The sequence below is a fragment of the Bos mutus genome, chromosome 10 (assembly GCF_027580195.1).
Source record: "Bos mutus isolate GX-2022 chromosome 10, NWIPB_WYAK_1.1, whole genome shotgun sequence".
Taxonomy (NCBI): Eukaryota; Metazoa; Chordata; class Mammalia; order Artiodactyla; family Bovidae; genus Bos; species Bos mutus.
Window position 1 is genome coordinate 68,310,021 of NC_091626.1, and position 24,539 is coordinate 68,334,559.

General features: G+C 37.9%; 1 protein-coding gene across 1 annotated transcript in view; it reads left to right on the forward strand.

Annotated features, from left to right (window-relative positions):
• The window catches only part of MDGA2 (MAM domain containing glycosylphosphatidylinositol anchor 2), a 915,505-nt gene that overhangs the window by 883,245 nt on the left and 7,721 nt on the right, over positions 1-24,539 (forward strand). Inside the window, exon 15 of the mRNA XM_070378526.1 lies at positions 16,344-16,474. Coding sequence (XP_070234627.1) covers positions 16,344-16,474 — 131 coding nt within the window. The remainder of the gene's footprint in view (positions 1-16,343; positions 16,475-24,539) is intronic.

Genomic DNA, 24,539 nt, shown 5'->3' on the forward strand with positions numbered 1-24,539 from the left:
CATCTTTTAGGATTTGAAAAAGCTTTACTGGAATTCTATCACCTCCACTAGCTTTGTTTGTAGTGATGCTTCCTAAGGCCAGCTTGACTTCATATTCCAGGATGTCTGGCTCTAAGTGAGTGATCACACCATCATGATTATCTGGATCATGAAGATCTTCTTTGTACAGTTCTTCTGTGTATTCTTGCTACCTTTTCTTAATATCTTCTGCTTCGGTTAGGTCCATACCATTTCTGTCCTTTACTGAACACATCTTTGCATGAAATGTTCCCTTGGTATCTCTAATTTTCTTGAAGAGATCTCTAGTCTTTCCCATTCTATTGTTTTCCTCTATTTCTTTGCACTGATCACAGAGGAAGGCTGTCTTATCTCTCCTTGCTATTCTTTGAAACTCTGCATTCAGATCCTCTATCTTTCCTTATATCCTTTGCCTTTAGCTTCTCTTCTTTTCTCAGCTATTTGTAAGGCGTAGTCAGACAACCATTTTGCCTTTTTGCATTTCTTTTACTTGAGGATGGTCAAGGTATTGTAGTAGGATGTTTAAACAAAATTAACAATGTGACTGAGAAAGTCTGATGTTTCAAATATACATCTCATTTTCAGTGTAATTAATAAACAGTATTATTTCATCAATTGAATTAATGGTAAGCAAATAAGTTGAAAGCTTTTGTTTCTCATCCGGTATACTTTTTGAAACTAATTTAACTGAAAATATAAATTTATTGTGATGAGTATTTGTATCCTTAGTGATGCTGAAAGCTCAGCTTCTCTGTACATTGGTGCCTAATGAGTCTTAGAGACAAGAGTTTTGGGTGAAGTAGAAAATGATAAGGCTTCCCTGGTAGCTCAGATGGTAAAAAAAATAAAAATAAAAAAATAAATCCCTGCAATTGAGGAGATCCGAGGAGCTTCCTGGGTGGGGAAGATCCCCTGGAAAAGGAAATGGTAACCCATTCCAGTATTCTTGCCTGGAGAATTCCATGGACAGAGGAGTCTAGTGGGTTACAGTCCATGGAGTCACAAAGATTTGGATAGGACTAAGCAACTAAACACTCATTTATTCATAAAAAGATAGCTTTATTACTTTGCCAGGCAAAGGGAGCCGCAGTAAGCTAATGCCCTCAAAACTATGTGTCCCAACTTGGGGAAGATATTGAGAAGTTTTATAGTAATTATTCAAAGAAGGCATAATCATGATCTTTGATGGCCTCTACCTGCATCAGCTTAAAGAGGGGATTCAGCTCTCCAGCCAGAGATTGAGGCCAGGTTGTACAGTGAAAGCACTGAATCCTAGCCACCAGACCAGTGGTCAGTAACAAGACCCTGACCCTTGGCTTTGCAGAAAATAATTCCCATGAAGACAGAAAGTAGTAAAGCATGTAAAGTATTTATTAGGAGGAAAAGAATACTGTACGTATGTGGATAGACACACAGGCAGGCTTAGAGAATCCCTGAGTCACACCCTTATGGTGGTTTGAATTCTTTTGTTGTATATCACTTTTTTTTTTTTTAGCCAGTCTCTTTGATTTGCCTGCTTCAGAGTTCATATTTGGTGTATCTCAGGATCCACCCATGTGTGTACACGCATCTTTTCGCCAAGATGGATCCTACTGAAGAGGCCTATGGGTAGCCTGCCATCAGTAGCATCTTTTCCCTTTTGACCTCCAAGGGGTCTTTCTGTGCTTCTGTATTTAGGGAAGTCTCTTGATTTCGAGAATGACATATATGTGGTCTGAGAAGGACCTAGCCTCCTCTCTTATTTGTACTGAGTTCTTGTCTTGGAGTTTTGGTTCACAACCTGTAGATAGGGGAAATAGGTATAGGAAAGCTGGCTTCCCAGGTGACTCGGTGTAAAGAATCTGCCTGCTGATGCAAGAGACACAGGTTTGATCTCTGGATCAGGAAGATCCCTTGGAGAAGGAAATGGCAACCCACTCCAGTATTCTTGCCTGGAGAATCCCAGGGACAGGGGAGCCTGGGGGTATAGGCCATGGGGCTCACAAAGGTCAGACAAGATTTTGGGACTGAACAACAACAAACAACAAAACCTGGGACTGTCGTCTGAAGAGGGCTGCACTCTGTTGCCATATGCTTGTAGAGCCTTCCGGATTGGGCCTTGGTTTATAACATATTTAAGATGAGCCGGGGATTCTGGGTCAGTTAGCATGTTCAGAGTAAGGAATGTCTTCCATTCCTTATATCATTTCACAATGACTCAATATAGTGGATGTTTTAGGAGCTGCCCTGACCTTTAAGAGGGCTATTGGCAGCAGGCGATAGCATGACTGATATTTTCAGACAGAGTTTGCCCGAGGTTTTCTTTATAGAGTATGATTAGTCTGTTCATCTTTTCTTGAGGACTGAGGTCTCTGGGACAAATGGAGGTGGTAAATTTAATTCCTAAAGCCTGCTAAAGCTGTTGTGTGATCTTTGCTACAAATGAAGGTCCATTGTCACTCTGAAGGTGGCAGGGCAACTGAAATCTACTCGACTTGCCTTGTCTGTTCTAGTAGGGAAGGCCTCTATTCATCCAGTAAAAACGTCTTTTAAGACTAGTAATTATGTGAATCCCTGGAAGGAGGGCATCTGAGTGGAATCTATTTGCCGGTTCTCTCCTGGGTTAGTCCCTCATCATGGCTAACAAGCAGAGGAGGCTTGACATTGCCTCCTAGATTATGGGTGATACATAGGGCACAGACTTAAGTGACTCTTTTAATTGTCTCTAGTAACTCTTTCCCTGTAAAAAGTAATAAAAAGTAGGAAAACAATCATAAACATTGCATTTCTCCCCAGATAGAATTCTATAGTCCTTTAATAATTTTCCATTGGTCAGAAAGACTTATGAGCAATTTCTGATCTATGTGCCACCAGTCATCTGTTCCCTCAGTCCCCCTCTATCTGTTTCCCAGTTCTCTTTGGAAGTCAAGTACCCGAGTATAATGTTAGAAGGGCTAAGAGATGCGACTAGAGCCATTTTGGCTGTGGGCATCAGGGCTGCTTCCTTCACTTCCCCATCTGCCCTGTGGTTTCCTTGGGAACTTTGAGAATTTCCCCTTCAGTGCCTGTGGCTGTGGATGACTACTACCTGTTTCAGTTTTTGGATTCTTTCTGTGAGATGTAAGATCTCAGTCTCATATTTTATAGGGATGTTTCTTGCATTTAGAAGTGCTCTCTCTTTCCAGAGAGCTATGTGGGTACATAAAACAAGGAAGGCTATTTTGAGTCTGTGTATGTATCAAAGGTTCGTCTAGTCAAGGCTATGGTTTTTCCTGTGCTTATGTATGGATGTGAGAGTTGGACTGTGAAGAAGGCTGAGCGCCAAAGAATTGATGCTTTTGAAGTGTGGTGTTGGAGAAGACTCTTGAGAGTCCCTTGGACTGGATCCAACCAGTCCATTCTGAAGGAGATCAGCCCTGGGATTTCTTTGGAAGGAATGATGCTAAAGCTGAAACTCCAGTACTTTGGCCACCTCATGCGAAGACTTGACTCATTGGAAAAGACTCTGATGCTGGGAGGGATTGGGGGCAGGAGGAGAAGGGGACGACAGAGGATGAGATGGCTGGATGGCATCACCAACTCGATGGATGTGAGTTTAAGTGAACTCTGGGAGTTGGTGATGGACAAGGAGGCCTGGCGTGCTGCGATTCATGGGGTCACAAAGAGTCAGACACAACTGAGCGACTGATCTGATCTGATCTGATCTGATGTATCCTTCCCCTAGGGTTAAGACTTGGGTTAGATCTATCAGTTCAGCCTTATGTGCCAAGGTGATTGGTGGCAAAGGTTTTGCTTTTGTGACACTATGAGTGCTCACGATAGTGTACCCTGCCCTCCTGACTCCATCTCTAACAAAACTACTGCCATCAGCGAACTGTTGGTTTTCTACGGCCTGGACTGTTAGGTCAGACCTACAGGCATAAACGTGGTCAAGGGTTTTGAGGCAAGAATATGTTAGCTCTGAGCTTTTGGCAGGCATTAAGGTAGCTGGGTTAAGAGTGTGGCAAATTTTGAGGGTTAGCTCTGGAAAGTCAAGGAGCAGAGCCTGGTACTTGATAAGGTGACCTCCAGTTAGCCCATGGTAGCCTTTTATCACTAAGACCCCTTGCACTTGATGAGGAGTTTGGATTTTCAGCAGCTGTTCAAAGGTAAGCTTATTCACTTCTTCCACCAATAAATATGTGGCAGCTACCACCTGGAAGCAGGCAGGCCAACCTAGGGGCAGGGAGTCTATCTAGTTGCTTGGAAAAGTATCCTATAGACTGAGGAGCTTCCCCTAGCTTCTGTATAAGTACCCCCCAAAACTGTCCTTTGCTTTTCAGTGACATACAAGGTGAATGCCTTTCTCAAATTGGGGAGACCCAAAACAGGGACTCTGTTGAGAGCTTGCTTGATATCATTAAAAGTCTGTTCCTGTTCCCTGTTTCAAAGTAACACTTCTGTGTCTGGGCCTTTAGTGGCTTCATGCAGGAGCTTAGCCATTAGCCCAAATCCTGGAATCCAAATTCTATAAAATCCTGCCATGCTCCAAAAGGTACAGAGATGTTTCTTTGTCTTTGAAACAGCTTAGGCCTAATATAGCTTGTTTTCTCTTTGGAGATAACTGTCTATTATGGGGTTTAAAATATATCCCAGATATTTAACTTGTTGCTTTGAAACGTGTGCCTCTTTCTGAGAGACTCTGTAACCCTGGGCCCCAAGGAAATTAAGGCCTTCGATGGTATTTTGATCTGAGGACTCCATGGAGAGACTAGATATTAATATATCTTCTGTGTACTGTAGAAGAGCACCTCTTTTTTGGTTTATTTCCCTTAGTTCCTTTCCTAGGGCCTGAGTGAACAGGTGTGGGCTGTCCCCAACCCCCTGAGGCAATACTGTCCGGGTGTATTGTTGCATTTGGCCTGAGTCAGTATTAGTCCACTCGAGGACAAACGATGTTTTGACGAGGAATGAACTGGGATACAAAAGGAGGCATCCTTGAGATCGAGTACAGTGAACTGTTTTAACATTCTCAGGGATTTGGGCTAACATACTATAAGGATTGGCCACAAGGGAATGCATAGGGACTACTGCGTTGTTTACTGCTCTAAGGTCTTATACCATTCTATAGACCCCATTTGGCTTAACAACTGGAATAGGAGCATTGTATGGAGACCGGCAGGACACCAAGAGGCCTTCAGAATTTATCTACAAAGTGTTGTAAACCCTTCTTCGCTTTCGACTTTTTAGGATATTGTCTCTTGTTAGGATAGGCAGTTTCTGCATGCATGCTCAGTTCCTGTCATGGCTGACTCTGCAGCCCCCTGGACTGTAGCCTACCAGGCTCCTCTGTCCATGAGATTTTCCAGGCAAGGTTGCTGGAGTGGGTTGTCATTGCCTTCTCCAGGAGATCTTCCTTACCCAGGGATTGAACCTGGGTCTCCTGCAGCTCCTGCATTGGCAGGAGGCTTCTTTACCAGTGAGCCACCCAGGAAGCCCTGGTCTGGCTCAGTCAGAGTCAAAATAAGGGGCTGCCTGGGGCCTCCTAACCTGAGTATGGTTCAGGGGGTACTCAGAAGGTCCCTCCCAAGGAGAGGGGTAGGACACTGAGGCACAACTGGAAAGGCATCTGAAATCAACTGCTGCTAAAATTGGCAAGTGAGAGGTCCAGCGAAGTAATGAGTGTAAGACTTTCCATTGACAGCAGTCACAGTGCAGCTTTTAGAGGAGAGAGACCCAGTGTGAAAAATTAACACAGAGTAAGTAGCTCCTGAATCAATTAAGAAATTGACTTTCTTAGCTGCCATGTCAAGGGCTCCCTGGGGCTCTTCCATCAAAATAGGCATCTGATTGGGAGGAGCCACCAGAATCCCCAGGCCACCTCAGTCATTCAGCATGGCCATCTCTGGAGTGGGCACCCCACTTCTCCTTCCAGACTGAGGACAGTCCCTCTTCCAATGACCTGTTTGTTCTGCAGGTTGGGCATGGCCCAGGGGACTCTTTCTGGCAATCTCAGGCCCTGGGGCTGGTTGACGTGAATTTGTAGTAACAGCATCCCCCCTTGTTGCTCTTAACTCCAGATGGATAGGTGGACTTCATCGGCCCTCTTGGGCTGTCCTGAGGTTGCAAGGCATGGCTGACAGCAACGGTTATCAGTTGTGCATGAACGCTAGCCTGTCTTTTCTCTTGTTGGGTTCTCTCTTTCTCCTGATCTTGGTCTCCATTATTAAATACCCCAAAGGTCACATCTAAAAGCTGGGGCATGGGTGTTTGTGGGCCAAATTGTAACTTTGGGAGTTTCCATCCAATATGAGTGGCAAACTGGCTAATAAAATGCTGTCCCAGCAGAGAATGACCTTTGGAAATGGGGGGAGTCTGCATGCAATATATTGGTATAATATCTAAATGCTTCTACAAGCCACCCATGAAAGAGGGCTGGATTTTTTCCCCCCTTAGGTCACTCCTTCAACCCTTTCATAGTTAACTCACTTTTTGATACACTTTCTCATGCCTTCTAATATACATTGGATCGTGTGCTTCTTGGCTTCTGTTCCCTCCCAAGAATTATGATTCCAAAAGTGTTCCTGATTCAGGACTACATCTCCACTCAAAGCATAATGTTCAGATTGGACTCTGGCAAGCTGATCAGCATGCCTCTAGCTGCTGTCCAGATTATCTGTTTTCCTCAGGGGTACAGCAGGTAGACAGAGCTACTTGAACATCTTCCAAGTTAAATCATAGACCAGGGTGAGGGCATGAAACCCTTCAGTAAACTTACTAGCGTCTTCAAAAATTGACCCAGTTTCTGTTTGTATTGAGCTAAGTCAGTTAAAGTAAAGGTCACATGTACTCTAATTGTCTCTTTGCCATTTGTCACTTCCTTAAGAGGGCATAATTTCCCTGATCCTGGGTGACAGGAAGCTCCACTGTAACTTACCCCAGCAGGACTAACTTCTGTTTCTTGGGGTAACAGATGGTATGGAAGGACATAGGGAGGTGGAGTTTGGGATTGGAGGGAGGGACTGGGAGAAGTAGATAGCTCCAGAGATGTAGGGATATTGTCAGGAACAGGAAGAGCTAGGTTTCCTCCCTGGAGAGATGGAAGAGCTTAGAAAAAGATCATCTAAAATGTCGGGAGAGTTTTCTGGTTTTCCAGGTTTTAAATTACAGGAGCTGTGTAGAGCAATATTTTGGTAAAGGTCCATGAAGTCCTGAATGTAGGGAATCTCACTCCACTTTACCATCCTGCAGCAATAAAGATCCAATTGCAGAATGGTTTTATAATTTAGAGACTCATTTTCAGGCCATTTTTCTCCATTCCTCAACTTACACAAAGGCCAGGCATTGCTACAGTACAATTTAAGTTCCTCTTTTTTTAACTCTTTAAGAATTTCCAATTCTTAAAGAAACACTCCAGAGATGTTTCTTCTGGCTTGGAGAGGGATCCTCCCGTGATGAGTAACTTGCAACCAAGAACAAGAGAGTGCTCCTAGAATGAAATACATCATCCTGGAAACATTTACCAGGAGGTTTTAACCTGAAGGGATTCTGAGCATTCCCTAAATTCCCTTGGATCCCAATGAGGTTTCAAGTATCCTCTCCTCTCCCATTGATTTCTGACAATGTATCTGGCTCCCATGATACCCTGTGCAGGGCACCCAACCCAGAATGGCCAGAAAAGGGCTTCTGAATGAGAGTAGACCAGTTGCCAGGACTTGGAGTGATCCCTTGTCTATAGAGTTTATGTCCTAAGATAATTCTCCCTATTTTGGAGTTTATTTCTTGTGCCTGAGCAACTACAAAGTTTATAATTTGGGCTTCTGGGTAGTGGCCAGCCCAATAGGCTGTCACACATATGCGGTCAGGGAGGTCTCCTGACTTTGAGAACAAGAAATATGTGGCCTGGGCAGGACTCAGCCTCCTCCCTTAACTGTCCTGCTATTCTCATCTTGGAGTTTCAATCAATAGGGAATGAATCTCCTATCACTTTACCCTGGTGGGGCTCATCTACTTCCTACCTCAGTTTCAATTCCTTCTATGGGGTGTTTTTTCTGGTTTTGATTTACCTGAACCATGTTTGGTTATATCTCAGGATCTTCACATGTGTGCACTTGAATCTCTTAACCAAGATGGATTCTACTGAAGAGACATGTGGGTAGACTAACATCAGTTAGCATTTCTCCCCTTTTGATGACCTCCAAGGAGACTTTCTGTTTATGTGTAATTGAAGAGGTCTCACGACTTTGAAATATGTGGTTGGGAAGGGCCCAGTCTCCTTTCTTAGTTTCCCTGCCATTCTCATCTTCGACTTTGGGTCTATAGGGAATAAATTTTCTATCACCTTATCCTGGGGGTGGAGAGCATTTACTTCCTGCCTCAGTTAGTCCATGGGCATTCTTCTGATGCTGGGAAAGACTGAAGGCAAAAGGAGGAGGGGGCAGCAGAGGATGAGATGGTTAGATAGTATCACCGACTCAGTGAACATGAGTTTGAGCAAACTCCAGGAGATAGTGAAGAACAGAGGAGTCTTGAATGCTGCAGTCCATAGGGTTGCAGAGTCAGACATAGCTTAGTGGCTGAACAACAACAACGTTCTTCTGATGGGTTTGTGGTGACGTAAGTAGGAATCAGTATCATCAACCTTCGGGTCTAACTGGTCTGGGATCTACATGCTTGTAATTGTTCATTTCTCTTACCTGGAAGGGTTTCCATATCTGGAATTAGCTCAAAGATATCTTTATGTGTATCCCTTGATGGGGAATCAGGACCTTACCTCAAGGCTACTCTTCACTGCTTATTTCTCCTTGGTCTCACATCCCCTCCCTTCCCTGATTAACAACAGCTTGAGTCTGTCCACTGGAATTCAGGGAAGGACATGGAGGCTGAATGAAGGCTGTTTTCTGTAATCAAAGAAATGGGGGGACACAGAAATACTTTGTGCCCTGGAGCCCTACAGGGCCCTTTGTGGTCTCATTAGGTCTTAGATTCACTCATTTCTAGTCAGTAGGATGAGTTCAACATTCTTTGTGCCTAGTTTAGAGAAATTTAAAGGATGATAGAACTATCCATCAAATAGTCTGTTATTTATTTGGGATAACAAATTGCTGAATAAAATAAAAGTCAAAATGTAATATACAGCAAAAACGCATGACAAGCCCATGCCATGGATGAACAAGGGAGAGAACATCTAGAATAGCAAAGTTAAGATAAGGAAGAAAGGAAATGTAAGCCATTCTCTAAGAGATGTGTTGCTGAATACAAGCAAGTTAATGTGCCCTTACAGAGAAGGAGGCCAAACAAATCCACATATCAGTTTGTAGCAGAGAAAAGTTTATTGCAGAACAGACAAGGAGAAAGCACAGTGCAAGCTAAAAAGCCCAAACTCTCTGAAGGTTGTCAAGGAAGTGTTTTATAGGTAAAATTTGGGGTGAGGACTGCAGGGTGTGAGACTTTCTTTTGATTGGTTGGTGGTAAGGTAATGAGGTGATGCTCCAGGAATCTTGTGTTCAGCCTGGTGTTAGCATTCTCCCCTCGGGTGGTGGTCTTTGTTCCTGCAGAAGAATTCAAAGATATTGTTATGTATATTTCTTCAGGAGTACCCAGGACCCTGCCCCATCATTGCACTGCTGTTTTCTTGACTGTTCCTCCTTTGCTTCTTCCTTTCTTCACTTTTCTGATTAGCAACTATTTGAATCTGCCCTTTGGTAGACCCAGAAGGTCTAGGACACTGAAGCCTTGTTCCTATAAATAAAAAATGGCAGACTTGAAAAGGATTTGTACCTGGGAGGACCCCATAGGGTCCTGCTCTGTTTTAGAAGCAAATAGTGACAAAATCTATAATGGTCTCTGACATATATTGGAGAAATAGAAAGTCTTATGAAAGCTATATTTTAGTAAAATTTTGGATACTGATATAGAGGTTCAACTGGATACAAGAAGGCATGGTACTGACTTTTAAAATTTAAGATATCATTTCAATTATATATTTAAAAAATAATAATGAAGGGATGCAGCTGTTTCTATTCAGGCAGAAAATAATGATTTTATAATTTCCCATTTTGTCTGTGTGTATAATACAAATGATGTTACCAATTACCTATCAATAGACACAGCTCTTGCCTGGAGCTAGATGATTTCAGCACATCTTGAAGCTCAAATTAATGAGTCTGTATTACTGATTAGAATGAAAACATAATTTATATGCAAGTGATTCCCTAGGCTTTGGAGTAAAGCAAGCTAGAGATTATATGAATTTGGTAATTTCAAATATCTATTCTAAAAGAGTATGCCCATTTTAGGACATATATTTAAATTATTTATCTAAAATATATAAAAATACTTATAGTAAAATAATTAGAAGCAAGTTTATGTTTAGGACTTAATGAAGGAAGAGAACTTGGTAATAGTAATTATAAATAATATTTAAGTAAATTATATTTTATACTGCAGTTTATATGAAATAGTACTAAAATAAGAATTGTGTTATTGAATAGCACCAGGAATAACTCCAAAACTCAGGTCACAGCTCATGAGATAATACAGCATTTAGGTCATTTAGTCTTTCTGACTGTAATCCCCAAGCATGAGATAAACAAATGTGTCCTAACTCTGGCCCCTGACTCTTAAAGACTGGTGACCAAAAGATAAGAAATAGGAAACCCAGAAGAAAAATACAGTTAAGTTTTGCTTACCAACTTCAAACTTGTTTCATGCACTACATAATGTTTGAAAATCCTTCGGGATGATTAAATTCACACCTATTGATATCTGGTGCTTACCAAAGCATAAACACACTGCCTCTGAGGATTTAAAGTTACTTTTAAAGGGTATTAACACAATCCATTATATTCACTTTGGAATTTTCTTACTATAATACTATAATAATGGGCTGAATCAGCTTTGCTGAATCGAATTTCTCTTGAATAGCTTTATTCTGTTTCTCAAGTCCTCATTTTGTTGACCAAGATGATCTGGACATAAATTTAAGTAACTTCTGGTACTGAATTCCCTTTTATCATTTGTCTATTAATAGTATTTTTGTCATCAGCTCTAAAATAGACTAGTGAATCAATAATTTGTTTTTATTGATTTGGATAATGGAATAGACATTTACATTATAATATATTTGTAAGAACTTATTTAAATCAATTATATTTCTAGTGTCTTTTTGTTAAAACACAAGTAATACTTCCTTTTAAATAAAATCTAGCCATAAAATCTATTCAAAAATTAATTCAAAATCTAGGATAATTCAGACCTGGCCTCTTAGACCTAAGAAAAGTCTTTTCACATAGTACATATTTGATAAATATAAATAGAAATAATCCAAGTTTGAGTTTATATTACATAGGTAAAAATAAAATGTTAATAAAAAAGTAAACATGATCACAGGTAAAGCATATTCTCTGAGATAAAATATATTCACTATTGATATAATAATTATTAGTATTGATATAGTAGTGGAAAGCCATATCTATTAATATGTATATTATTTCAAAAGTATGCATTTATGTAAGTAAATTATAAAAGACATAGAGTAAACAGTGCTTGGTTAGCCTAATTAAAATGAATAGATCTAAAAAGGATATCATCATTTTATTAACATTTAAGAGATATTTCTGTGTATTGGTTTGGTGTTAGGATTGATTCCTCTCACTGCAATCAAAATAGCAAGCCATGCTACCAAGAGAAATAAGACTTTGTATAAAATGTTATTTCACTCACTGCCATCTATTTACATTAGTACTTCATTTACTAAAGCATCCAGTGGTAATTTTTTAATGTATGGAATAACTTGAACTGAATTGGTAGCTTAGAGGGAGCACCTTTCATTTTTTTACATGCAAGCTATTGAAAGACCTCTACTGGGTTAAAAAGCTAAGGTGATACATTTAAGAAATACAAAAAAAAAAATTAACGTAAGATAACTGATACTTTCCTTTCTGGAAAAGCAATGCAGTTTAAGTAGAAATCAGTAGAAATGATCTTAGTTCAGCACAGTTATCACTGTTATAGCTAGAGGCAGGCCATGGAATTGACAAGCAGTCCTTTCCTATTTAATCCCCACACAGACTATTTCACTACATAATTTTCAAAAGGTATTTGTTACATAACCCTTTGTTCATCCAATGACAACAGGTTCAAAAAATTATTATCACTTTAATGTTTAACACAGTTTATTTTTATCTGGGCGCGATTTCCTTGGGAGCGCTTCCCATTGTGGATTCATGTTTAAAAAGAGAATGCAATTACACCACACAGAAATATGTGCTGTGGTGACTTTTCCTTCTGGTATAAGATTGCATATCTGATACACAGGGACCACCACCAGCCAGCAAGAAAAACTGAGCCTCACTGAGTGTCTAGTGAAGATGAATTTAGAAAGCTACTCCCTGTTACAATAGCTCACCGAGTATAGGGGAAAAACCCCAGAAAGTTCAACTCTTAAAAGGCTCAAAGATACAAATGTTTTTCCATTTATTCTCGATTGTTGAATCATTATATAGTAGTGAAACCTCACATGCAGCTGGCCTATAGCTTTAAATTTTAGAGGAGGAGCTAACAATCCACACCCATGCTGTGCATATAAAAGAAGCCCCATTAGTGGTTTTAGGGAAAATGCCACAGGATTACTTAGAACTATTTAAGAAGAATAAAGAGGAAGAAGAGAAAAAAGAGAGAAAGAGAGAGAAAATCAGGCTTGATCCCACAGTATAAAAAGAGGCTAACATGTACACAGTAAAATAAGCACAAATTGTCAAAGAAGAATTACAATTTATATTTTCAAGAAAGTGTAAAATGAACTGTATGAAACAAACAAAAAAAAGATAAGAATGATACAACAGTGGAATCATTCACTGTTTAGAATGGAATTAGAAAAGAAGGAATTAGATACAGGACCAAAATAAAGGGGAATTTGATAAGATCAGAAAAGACTGCAACATCAGAAATAATACAGCTGGATCAAGATGATATTAGGAGCAGAAGGATAGAATCCAAATTGTGGAAAATGAATCAGTACTGTACTATGAAGGACAAGCCTGAGATTATTTGTTACACTGATGGAAAAAGATAGATGATAGAGTCTGAAGCAAAAAGTGAACATGCAACATGGAAAGATAAAACAAGAAAGAAAAGTGGATAATATTATATATAAATATAGATGCATTACTTCTAAAGACAATACTAGCAAATCGAATCAAACCTAATAAGAAAATAGTAGTCTATTACCAAGTTATTCCTGTAGTATACTCATAATTCAACATTAAGAAATGTATACTGATGTAATCTATTGCATTGAGAGAGAAATAAAGAGGTAGTATTTGATATCTCGATAGATAAAATATACTGAAGATAATGTTTGAGACAATTTATGGTTTATATACTATAACTAATTTCAGTTTCCACAGAAAACTTATGCTAGTTACGCTCATCATCATCATTTACTAGATGAGGAAATTAAGGCAGAGAGATTAAGAGACCACGTCAAGCTCATCCAGTTAGAAAGTGAAAGTTATGATATAAAGAATGCAATTTTTTTATTGTTTAAAAATTAGGTGTTTGTATTTATTCATTTGTGTATAATACGAATACAGGTGGTCTTATGAATAAATAATTAGGCAAAATTGATCTAAAAATCTGAAGGATAAATTACTATATAACATATAATTGTACATAAGCTGTGCTCATCTCACACACTAGCAAGGTGGTGCTGAAAATCCTTCAAGGTAGCCTTCAACAGTATGTGAACTGAGAACTTCCAGATATACAAGCTGGATTTAGAAAAGGCAGAGGAACCAGAGATCTAATTGCCAACATCCATTGGATCACTGAAAAAGCAAGGGAATTCTAGAAAAACATCTACTTCTGCTTCATTGACTATGTTAAAGCCTTTGACTGTATGGATCACAAAAAACTGGAAAATTCTTAGAGATGGGAATACCAGACCACCTTACCTGCCTCCTCAGAAACTTGTATGCAGGCCAAGAAGCAAGTGTTAGAACTGGACACAGAACAACAGACTGGTTCCAAATTGGCAAAGGAGTACTTAAAGGCTGTGTATGTCACCCTGCTTGTTTAACTTCTATGCAGAGGATATCATGAAAAAAGCCAGGCTGGATGAAGTGCAACCTGGAATCAAGATTGCCAAGAGAAATATCAGTCACCTCAGATATGCAGATGACATCACCCTAATGGCAGAAAGTGAAGAGGAGTAAAGAGACTCTTGATGAAGGTGAAAGAAGAGAGTGAAAAGCTGACCTAAAACTCAATATTCAAAAAACTAAGATCATGGCATCGGGTTCCATCACTTCGTGGTAAATAGATGGGGGAAAAATGGAAACAGTGACAGACTTTATTTTCTTAGGCTCCAGAATCACTACAGATGGTGACTGCAGCCATGAAAGTAAAAGACACTTTCTTCTTGGAAGAAAAGCTATGACAAACCTAGACAGTGTATTAAAAAGTAGGGATATCACTTTGCCAGCAAAGGTCTGTATAGTCAAAGCCATGGTTTTTCCACTAGTCATGTATGGATGTGGTAATTGGACCTTAAAGAAGGCTGAACAATGAAGAATTGATGCTTTCAATTCTTTCAATGAGAAGACTCCTGAGATTCCCTTGGACTGCAAGAGATCAAACCAGTCAATCCTAAAGGAAATCAGCTCTGAATATTCATTAGAAGGACTGATGCTGAAGCTTAAGCTCCAATACTTTGGCCATCTGATGTGAAGAGCCGACTCATTGGAAAAGACCTTGATGCTGGGAAAGATTGAAGGCAGGAGAAGAAGGGGATGACAGAGAATGAGATGTCTGGATAGCACCACCAACTCAATGGACATGAACTTGGGAAAACTCCAGGAAATAGTGAGGGATGCTGAGGCTTGCCATGTCCTCTATCTTGGCTGAATTGATGCTTACTATAATATATATTGATCAAATATTATTGACTTGTGCATTTAAAATGAATTTTATTGCATGTAAATTATACCTCAATAAAGCTGACTTTTTAAATTGCATCTATTAAAATACTGATTGCCTAGCATTAAAATACCAGATTTTAAAACTCAATGGGTTCAAATTCTGCCTCTGCTATTTTCTTACTGTATGATATAAGGCAAATTACTGAATCACTCTAAGTTTTCTTATCTATAACATGAGGATACAGTATTAAGTACTTCACAGAATTGTTGAGAGGATTCATTCTTACCTGAAGTGTTCAACATATCGTATTATTATTATCATCATTACTGTTAGTACTATGTGCAAGACATGAGACTGTTGAGATACATCAAATCATAAGACAAACTTGTTTTCATTTTCTCTTAAGACAATTCTTTTAGGGAAAAAGAGATTTGGATGAAAAGTAAACTAAAAATGAACTAAGACTGATGTTAATTGATGATAAAAAAATTCGATAAACTTTGACCATTATAGACAGTACATGATTATATGCTGTATTAGTTTTCTGTTGCCACTGTACAAAAATTACCACACACTTCATGACTTAAAACAACCACATGTGTTATCTTAAAGTTCTACAGAACAGAAATTTAAAATGAGTATGCTGCTGCTGCTGCTGCTAAATCGCTTCAGTCGTGTCTGACTCTGTGCGACCCCATAGACGGCAGCCCACCAGGCTCCCCCGTCCCTGGGATTCTCCAGGCAAGAACACTGGAGTGGGTTGCCATTTCCTTCTCCATTGTGTGAAAGTGAAAAGTGAAAGTGAAGTCGCTCAGTCGTGTCCAACTCTTAGCGACCCCATGGACTGCAGCCTACCAGGCTCCTTCATCCATGGGGTTTTCCAGGCAAGAGTACTGGAGTGGGGTGCCGTATAATGGAGCTAAAATCAAGAAGTCAGCAGGGTTGCTGTCTTCTGAAGGCTCTAGGGGAGAATCTGTCTCTTTGTCATCTCTAGCTTCCAAAGGCTGCTTGCATTCAGCTTGTAGCTCCTTCATTCATTTTTAAAACCAGCAGTGTTGCATCTTCTCATTCATATGACCTTCTCTCCTGTATCAAGTCTCCATCTTAGAAAAAAAGATATATGTGATTAAACATAAGGCCCACTGAGATTATTTGAAATAATCTTCCCATCTCAAAATTCTTAATTTAATCATATCTGCAAAGTCTCTTTGCCATATAAGATAACATTCAGAGGTTCTATAGATTAGCACGTGATCATCTCTGGAGACCCGCCATGTATGCCAAGTGTCCTAAGAGGAAGATTGGAAATGAGAGAGGAAGAGAAGAGGAGACACTGGAGTAGTCCATGAAATTTCATTTTTAAAAGTTTACAAGTGCTCAGTTAAGGAGAAACAAGTATGAAGCCAAAATAAATACACAGAATAAAATTACATTGTTATTTTTAGGTGTTTTAAATGTCTATCTACGTTTGAAAGGACAGACAACCATAGAGAATCCACTGTGGTCTTCAAGTGGGAACAAAGGACAACGATGGAATGAGGCACATGTTAATATATATCCAATTACTTCATTTCAGGTAAGAAAAGAACAGTCACATCTATGGATAGATTGTTGCACCTGAGCATAATGTTAAAGGCAGAACTTGAGCAAATTAGAAAAATAGTATGTAAAAATTCTGATATAAGCATCACAAAAATCACATGATTGTTTCCCTGTATTCTAAAAGCAGTGTATAAAGGGAAAATGCCCTTTTCTTTTATTAAGTAACATTTCTCAAGTAATATGTTTGAATAATGGTCTATCTGAATTCAAATGACTTGCCTGGAGAAAATGTTATCCATTTCTATAAAATCATATGTGTATATTTTGTTCCTTGAAGACAAACAACATAGATTCTTATATAACAGAAGCTGGATAATCAATTCTCAATCTGAATTTTACTTGATGGAATTTTGTATGCTTTAACAAAATGTGTCTTTTTGTCATTTTAGTAATTTATTACTTTGATTTTCAATGTCAGAGAACTTTAAACAAATTGCTTTTATTTGTTTTTATGTAGAAAAGAAAGGCTTAGATAGGATTAAGAGAAAGAACTAGTTGCAAATATATAAAAAATATTTTAGTGTTTATACTAGTCATCACGGCTAGAAACAATTTATCATGAAGCTGTTTTAATGAAGAAAATAATGTAGCTTACTGATTTTAATAACTTTATATAATATATGTGTTTTATATACTCAGGTTGAGGTTTTTTTTTCATACTGGGGAGTTCTTAATTGCATTTTATGGCATTTAGTAAGGGTATGGAAATTCAGACAGCATCAATTATGCTAATTTTTAATTGGTGGAATACTCTTTTTTGGTAACCTAATCTATAAAGCTGTAATGATTTTGATTAGAAATTGCATTACTAAAACTTACCAAGATGATAAAAATGCATTCAGTTGTTCACTCTGGTAAAGAATAATGGAGTAAGTCTAGTTGATTATCTAAAAACACATAAAAGCAACTCAAATAATAGATCCTAATAATTTTTTTCTATGAAAAATAATAAAATAGTAAAAATGGAATATATGGCAGCATATTATTAAACTAAATTAAACTTGTAAAGATGGAACTCCAAAGCATTACTGATAGAAGTAACCTTAATATTAAAATGTGCATACCTCTATACGCATCAAAAAAATCTTTCTAAAAAGACATATTTTTGCTTTATATATCACTGCCCTAATTAACACAAAATTATTAAATCAAATATATATACAGTAAGCATTTAAGGGAATAGTTATATTAATGTTTCCTTCAGAGTAATTCCTTGATGCTATAGACATCAATTTAGTCAATATTTATTAAGTACTTCCAAAATAGGTTTCCCTGATGGCTCAGCGGTAAATAATGTGGCAACAATGCAGGAGACTTGGATTCAACCCCTGGGTTGGGAAGATCCCATGAAAAAAGAAATATTGGGGTGGCAACCCACTCCAATATTCTTGCCTAGGAAATCCCAGGGACAGAGGAACCTGGCAGGCTACAGTCCATGGGGTTGCAAGGTCAGAGATGACTAAGCGACTAAACCAACACCACCACACCTTCAGGACAGTCATTTATTGTCACAGACAACAACTCAGTACTTATTGAGCTAGTACCATATGTCAGGCACATTGCTAGGCATAAAGATTTAATAATGATTGTTTACTTCAGATTGGTGGGAATACATATCTAAACACATGCATTGCATAATGTAATAATGTCAGTAGTAAAATATGCAGAAGTTTCTATGAGCACACATAATGAACAAGAAGAGTATGGAGGAGAAGCAAGAGGAGCCTGTAGCTTGGGGTGAAACCTGATCTGGAGAGAGGGATTGCAACTCAGAAAAGGGGCTAATATTAATATCGATGCAGAGTTCAGAGTAAACAAAACATGCAGGTCATATCTCACAGGATTTGTCAGAGAAACATGGAGATGTTTATCTGGAATTTGGAATACAAAAATAAAGACTGATGTGAGATGACATTAAGGAACCTCAAGAGCATAGGCACTGGGGAGTCATGGAAGATTTTACTCAAGGGATGGGATGGTGCATCACTTAGGTGGTTGTATGGAAGGTGATTCAAGGAGGTAAAATCGGGTCAGCAAACCAGTTAGGACACTTGTAAAATTCACATAAGGGATATTGAAGGGACAAACCAGGGAAGTAGTACAAAGAAAAGAGGATAATTTCAAGATATATTTGGGTATAAAAACTAGCAGAACATTTTTATGTTGGGAATTTGGGAAGTAGCCATGAATGACCAAGAAGTTTCTAACTAGAGAATCTTGAGTAATGCCTGTTATTTTACCCATTACCTTAAATAACAAAGAGAGGAAAAGAGAATAAATTCTGGGATCATTAGGGTTATTTCTGTTCTGGACATGTTAATATAACATGCCTGTGGAATGTCCTCTTAATGATGTGCAGAGGGCTATTGTATATATTTTTCTGAAACTCTGAGGACAAACATGTGTGTAAGTCATTAGGCTTTATGTGTTGCCCAAAACTATGGGAATGATTGATATTTCCAAGGAGAAGTGTACATATGTGAACAGTTATTAAAGACAGTGGAACCACATAGAACACAAACCAATCATTAACAATAAACTGTGGAAGAACAGCTTGATCCTAAGTAGTATTTTTTAGAGTTACAAGGAAGAAGATCCAGGAAAATTTGGTGCCCACAGAATTTGAAAACTGTGATTCTCAAACTGGAAAGCAGGTCAAGTCTAGATGACTTGTCCTTACAGACAGTTCCCACTTAAGAAATGTAAGGAAATTAGGAAACCACCATCTTATCTAAAATTATTTCACTATTCATAATTAATTGTCTTCACAGCCACTAATCATTTCTTTTGCAATATCTAATCTACTTTCAGGGGTTTCCCAAGCAGTGCTAGTGGTAAAAGAACCCACCTGCCAATGCAGGAGACATAAGAGACCTAGGTTCAGTCCCTGGGTTGGGAAGATCCCCTGGAGAAGGAAATGGCGACCCACTCCAGTATTCTTGCCTAGAGAATCCCATGAACAGAGAAACCTGGCAAGCTCCAGTCCCTGCACAGGACTGCAACTTAGCATGCACGCAATCTACTTTTACCTCTACTCAGAGTATTTTTCATCTTAGCTAGTATAGTTTCCATCTCTTTAAGTTCAGCTTGAGTCTTTTTACAAAATACTTTTCATATCTTAAGTTAATGTTTTGAGCATATTAAGTCCAGTTATAATAACTAATGTCTGCTAATGATATCATCTGTGCCAGTTTTTGGTTGGTTTTGATTGATTGATGTTTTCTCATCTTTACAAGTCATTATTTTCTTGCTTTCTTACATGTCTGGTAGTCTGACTGGGTGTCAGACATTGTAAATTTTACCTTGATAGGTGATGGATTTTTTTTTTTTTTTGTATTTATATTGGAGCTTATTTGTGGATGTAGCTTTTTTTTTCTTCCAAGATTTACTTTATTTTTGGCTCTGCTGGGTCTTTTTTTGCTGTACATGGGCTTTCCCTAATTGCAGAGAGCAGGGGCTATTCTCTAGTAGTAAGCAGTGTGTGGGCTTCTCATTGCTGTGGCTTCTCTTGTTGCAGAGCACAGGCTTCAGGCGAACGGTCTCAGTAGTTGTGGCCCAGGAGCTTAGTGGCTCCACAGCATGTGGGATCTTCCTGGATCAGGGATCGAACCCTTGTCCCCTGCATTGGCAGGCAGATTCTTAAACACTGAGCCACCAGGGAAAGCCCTGTGGATGTAGTTTAGTTGTTAATACTCAGAAAATTTTTGGTAATTTTTGTTCTTGCTTTAAAGATTTGTTAGGTGAGATTAGAATAGTCTTTGCTAGCAGCCTGATTGTTTCTCTTCTGAGTACTCTATCCAATGCCCCGTAAATTATGAGATTTTCCCAAGTGTGTTAGCTGGACACTGTTCCCTTAACTGCATCCCTCTGGGCCTTTCCCAGCCTTATGTACGTTTCTTTCATTCGAGTCCCAATCAGGACTTTGCTGAGAACTTCAGGGGGTTCGTCTGCAGATGTCTCTTTCTCTCCAGTTCTTTCTTTGCTGGTTTTCTACCCTACATACTCTAGCTGCCTTGGACTCTCAGGTCTCTCTCTTCAACCCAAATTTTCTAGTAGGCTCTACCTTTGTTCTGCTTTCTTCATAATCTATAAATTCTGTATAGGGCAGTCATAGAGCAGACCTCGTTTGACTTCTGTCACTCAGGGTTCATTGTTCTTCATTACCTGATGTCGTCTAGTGTTCTCAATACCATTCATTGTTTCAATATTTTTGTCAAGTTCTTTGGCTGTTTCAGTGGGGAGGATAAATATGGTTTCTGTTACTCTATCCTGGAGGGAAGTCAATCAAAAAATGAAGATTTTGAATCAATGAATTTCTAAGCTATTTAAATTACTAATGAGAAATGAAGATGAATAAAATATTTTTTATATTGGATCTTTAGGTTCTTCTATCTCCAAGACATTTCAAGGTCTATTGGCTAAGGATTACTTCGCTTCATAAATTTTGATTGTTCAAGGAAACACAACTGTGGCATCCGACCCCATTTTTTAAAATTTAATTTTGTTTTCAAGTTTCTCGTAGCTGTTAACTTCTTTTCCAACTGTTTTTTTTCTCCTCAAAAATCATTTATAAACTATCAAGCTTCTCAAAAATCTTTCTTTGGTGTGTGATGCCTACCAGAAAAACATGGCCCCCCCCCAAAAAAAAAGTATGAAATATATTGCCATATAAATTAAGTTGTGAGTAGTTTTAATATTATTCAAACGTAGGTTTGTGGCATCCAAGGATGTCTTTAATTCAAGTGGATACGATTTCTCTTACCTCTTGGAATTTTAAATGAAAAATAAGTGATTCTGAGCCCCTGTTAACATTGACACATTTTATGTTTTATTTGTTAGGCGTTTGTATACATTCAAATTAGTTTGATCATAAACTCTAAAAAATAAAAATAAAAAACCATCACTTGCAAAGTTCTTTGTCTAAGTCTGTCCAATATATTTGCTTAGCTGACAATAACATTATTGTGTAGTACTTTTTCAGGCAAATAGAAATTTTCTCCTCCTGAAATTTCTTTGGGGCTCTTTTTCTAGAATTGATTTAGCATGATCAGTGCTTGTAATGAAAATATATTTAGCTATATTCAGAAGGATTAGGGGGAAAGTTTCTAAAAAGTAAAATTAATACAGTGTTAGTCTTCCAGTGTCCCTTTTGTTTTATATCCTACACCTAGTAAAATATTTAACTGCCCCTTTTAATCCTTTACTTCTTTCACAGTGCATTTCAGACATTTTCTGAGGGAAAAGTATAGAGGCATTATGAGACTGACTTTACATTTTCTTAGTCACAGGCAAAAAGAATTCTGGAGATCTTCTATTCTTATACTCTCATTTAAAGATTTGGAAGTAGGCTTTGAGACAATTTATCTTAAATCACACAAATCCTTAACATTAAATAGGGATTGGAAAAGAGATTATAATGCTCTCATCACATCATTCTGCTTTTATATTTATCTAAGAATAATAACAATCCAGAAAATGTTGTCCTTAGTAGACATTGCATGCTTGTGTAGATATATATCTGGCATTTTAAGCCAAATTCCAGGGCAGTTATAGACATGATGATGGCTCCTGAAATAACTAGCAATTGAAAACATTTTCTAATTGCAGTTGATAGTGCCATCTAGTTCTTTCTGTTTTTGCCAGCAGTCAAAATCTTATGTTATTATTTGATATTAGAAGCTTTGACAACCAAATGACATGTATCCAGCAAGTTGGACTGGCAGAGTCTTGAGAAGTTACACTCAGTGTTAATATTTATGTAGTTTCTCAAATAAAAAAAAAAAAGAAAAACTAAAAATAAAAAATCAAAATTTAGGCTACCCACCTGTTTATTATGTTGTTGCTGTTATTGTTCTGTTGCCCAGTCATGTCAGACCCTTTGCAGCCCCATGGACTGCAGCATGCCAGACCTCCCTGTCCTGTACTGCTTATTATGTTACCTCTCTTCAAATCTCTTCCGTATTAGTTATGGATAGTTCTCCTGCTCTTTGCACATAAGGGAAAAGGCCATACTCCCCTTCTGCGATGGCCCACACTCTGTGGAGTGCACTTCTCTCTGTATCTGAACAAATCCACATGTTACCTATCAAAAAAAAAGGGAGCGGGGGAAGGATAGTCTAATTATTTGCTGAACCAGTAATAAAATGAAGGTAAAATTATTAATGTTACTAGCTCTTTTCAACTTTATTCACATCCTGAAGTTTTTCCAAAGATGTACACTGTCAGTTTTCAAAGTGCATTCCAAGTCTTTGCCTTAGCAGTAATGATCAGAACCAATATATGTCATCAGAAAGAAAACATTTGCAGAAGGCACCATTAATGTTGAAGTCAGATCATCAGAATTGTGTTGTAATCTTTGACTCCCCATCTGCTTTTACTCATTAATGCTACACGTAGCTCTTCCCACTTTTCTGAGAAGTTATATTTGAACATCAGTTCTAATAGCATCATCTGTATTTTCCTACATATTGATATCTTTATCTTTATGCTTTAAAGCATTATAAATAAATGTAAAAAACTATCAATCGATGACTTAATTTTATGTAGTGCAGTTCTAATACAGAAATTCACATATATTTTTTTAAACTCCCACTAGCATTTACTCACTAGGAATTAATTTTCTGATCATGCAGTATTTCTCACATATTAAGTTTGCTGAATTGCATGCACACACTGTGAAAATATTACCATTTTAAATTTGTCACTTCAGTTAAGGGAAACCATTTTAAATAAGATCAGTGTGATTGTGTGAAGAACAGGCTCTGAGTAATTTGAACCCTCTTTCAGGAGACCTAAACGTCAACATTCTCTCCCTGAGAATCTAGATGCCATTAATTCCTTCTTGAAGGCAATTAAGCCAAATCTGTCAGAAGTATTGAAGAGGAAAGGAACGTAGTCTTATCCTTGCAATGTAATAGTAGTCAGAATCATGATGGTACTTAATTAAAATATGACATAATTTAAGCTATTAAATTAGAGAGAATTTCTTCTCTGAGTGAATATAATTCAGACTTTTTTCATTGCATACAGATCATATCTTCCAAGTTGAGATACATCATATTATAATGAACTATTATAGTTTCTCATCTTTGTATTTGAGGAAAAAGATGTTTGTCATCAAGGATTTATTTTTAAAAGCACTTGAAAGTTTGGCCAAGGTACACTATTTAAATTTAATACATATACATCCTATCTCTGTTATCTATCTCATAGTCAAAAACAATATAAAGGAGAAAGTGTCCCTCTAGATCTCTGTCTCAAAGCCATTTACAAGTCTATTAGAATCTATGTGTCATAATAATTCAGATAGCATTGTAGTTGGTGTTCAGAGCATAAAGAGAATAATGTAATAAATATTTCTTTGTGAGAATCCAGTGAGTTAAAAAGAAAATCTATATCTTCCCAATAACAAAGCTGCTATGAAAATTAAAGGAAACAAATCAATACCCTGCACAGTATATTTTTCTTTCTTCTTGTCCAAACAGGACCATCAGGAAGGTTACAGTGTTTCTCTAGCCTGTTGGATTGGATCTCCCTATCATCACAAGATTTCAAATAAATATTAAAAATACCAGTTATAACTATACCAAGAGTTTGATAGTCAAAAGTTATTTTTATTATCCCAGTAATAACTGCTACTAATTCTCTGATTTTTTTTCCACACAATAACTAAAAATATGGAAAGTAATCAACTTTATTCGGAGACAAACTGTATTATCTATAGTTGTACAGATAAATTTAAACAATAAGTTTACAAATCAGTTTTTACTACTTCATTTAGGATCACCATGAAATATTTCTATAAAAGAGTGTTCTGGATAGAGGCAGTCCTCTGGGCATATGGCAATTCAACTTTTGCTGATTTGTATTTCTGCTATTCATCCAACTACACACTTGTGGTCAACATTGCCAGTAGGCAAGCAGCACGCATATTGAAATACATCAGTCAGTCTACTCCCTGACATTTACCATAAAAGGCTCCCCAATACTCCCTCTCAATCTGACCAGAAAAGAAGGGTGGCAGCGTCCTTCATGGCCTT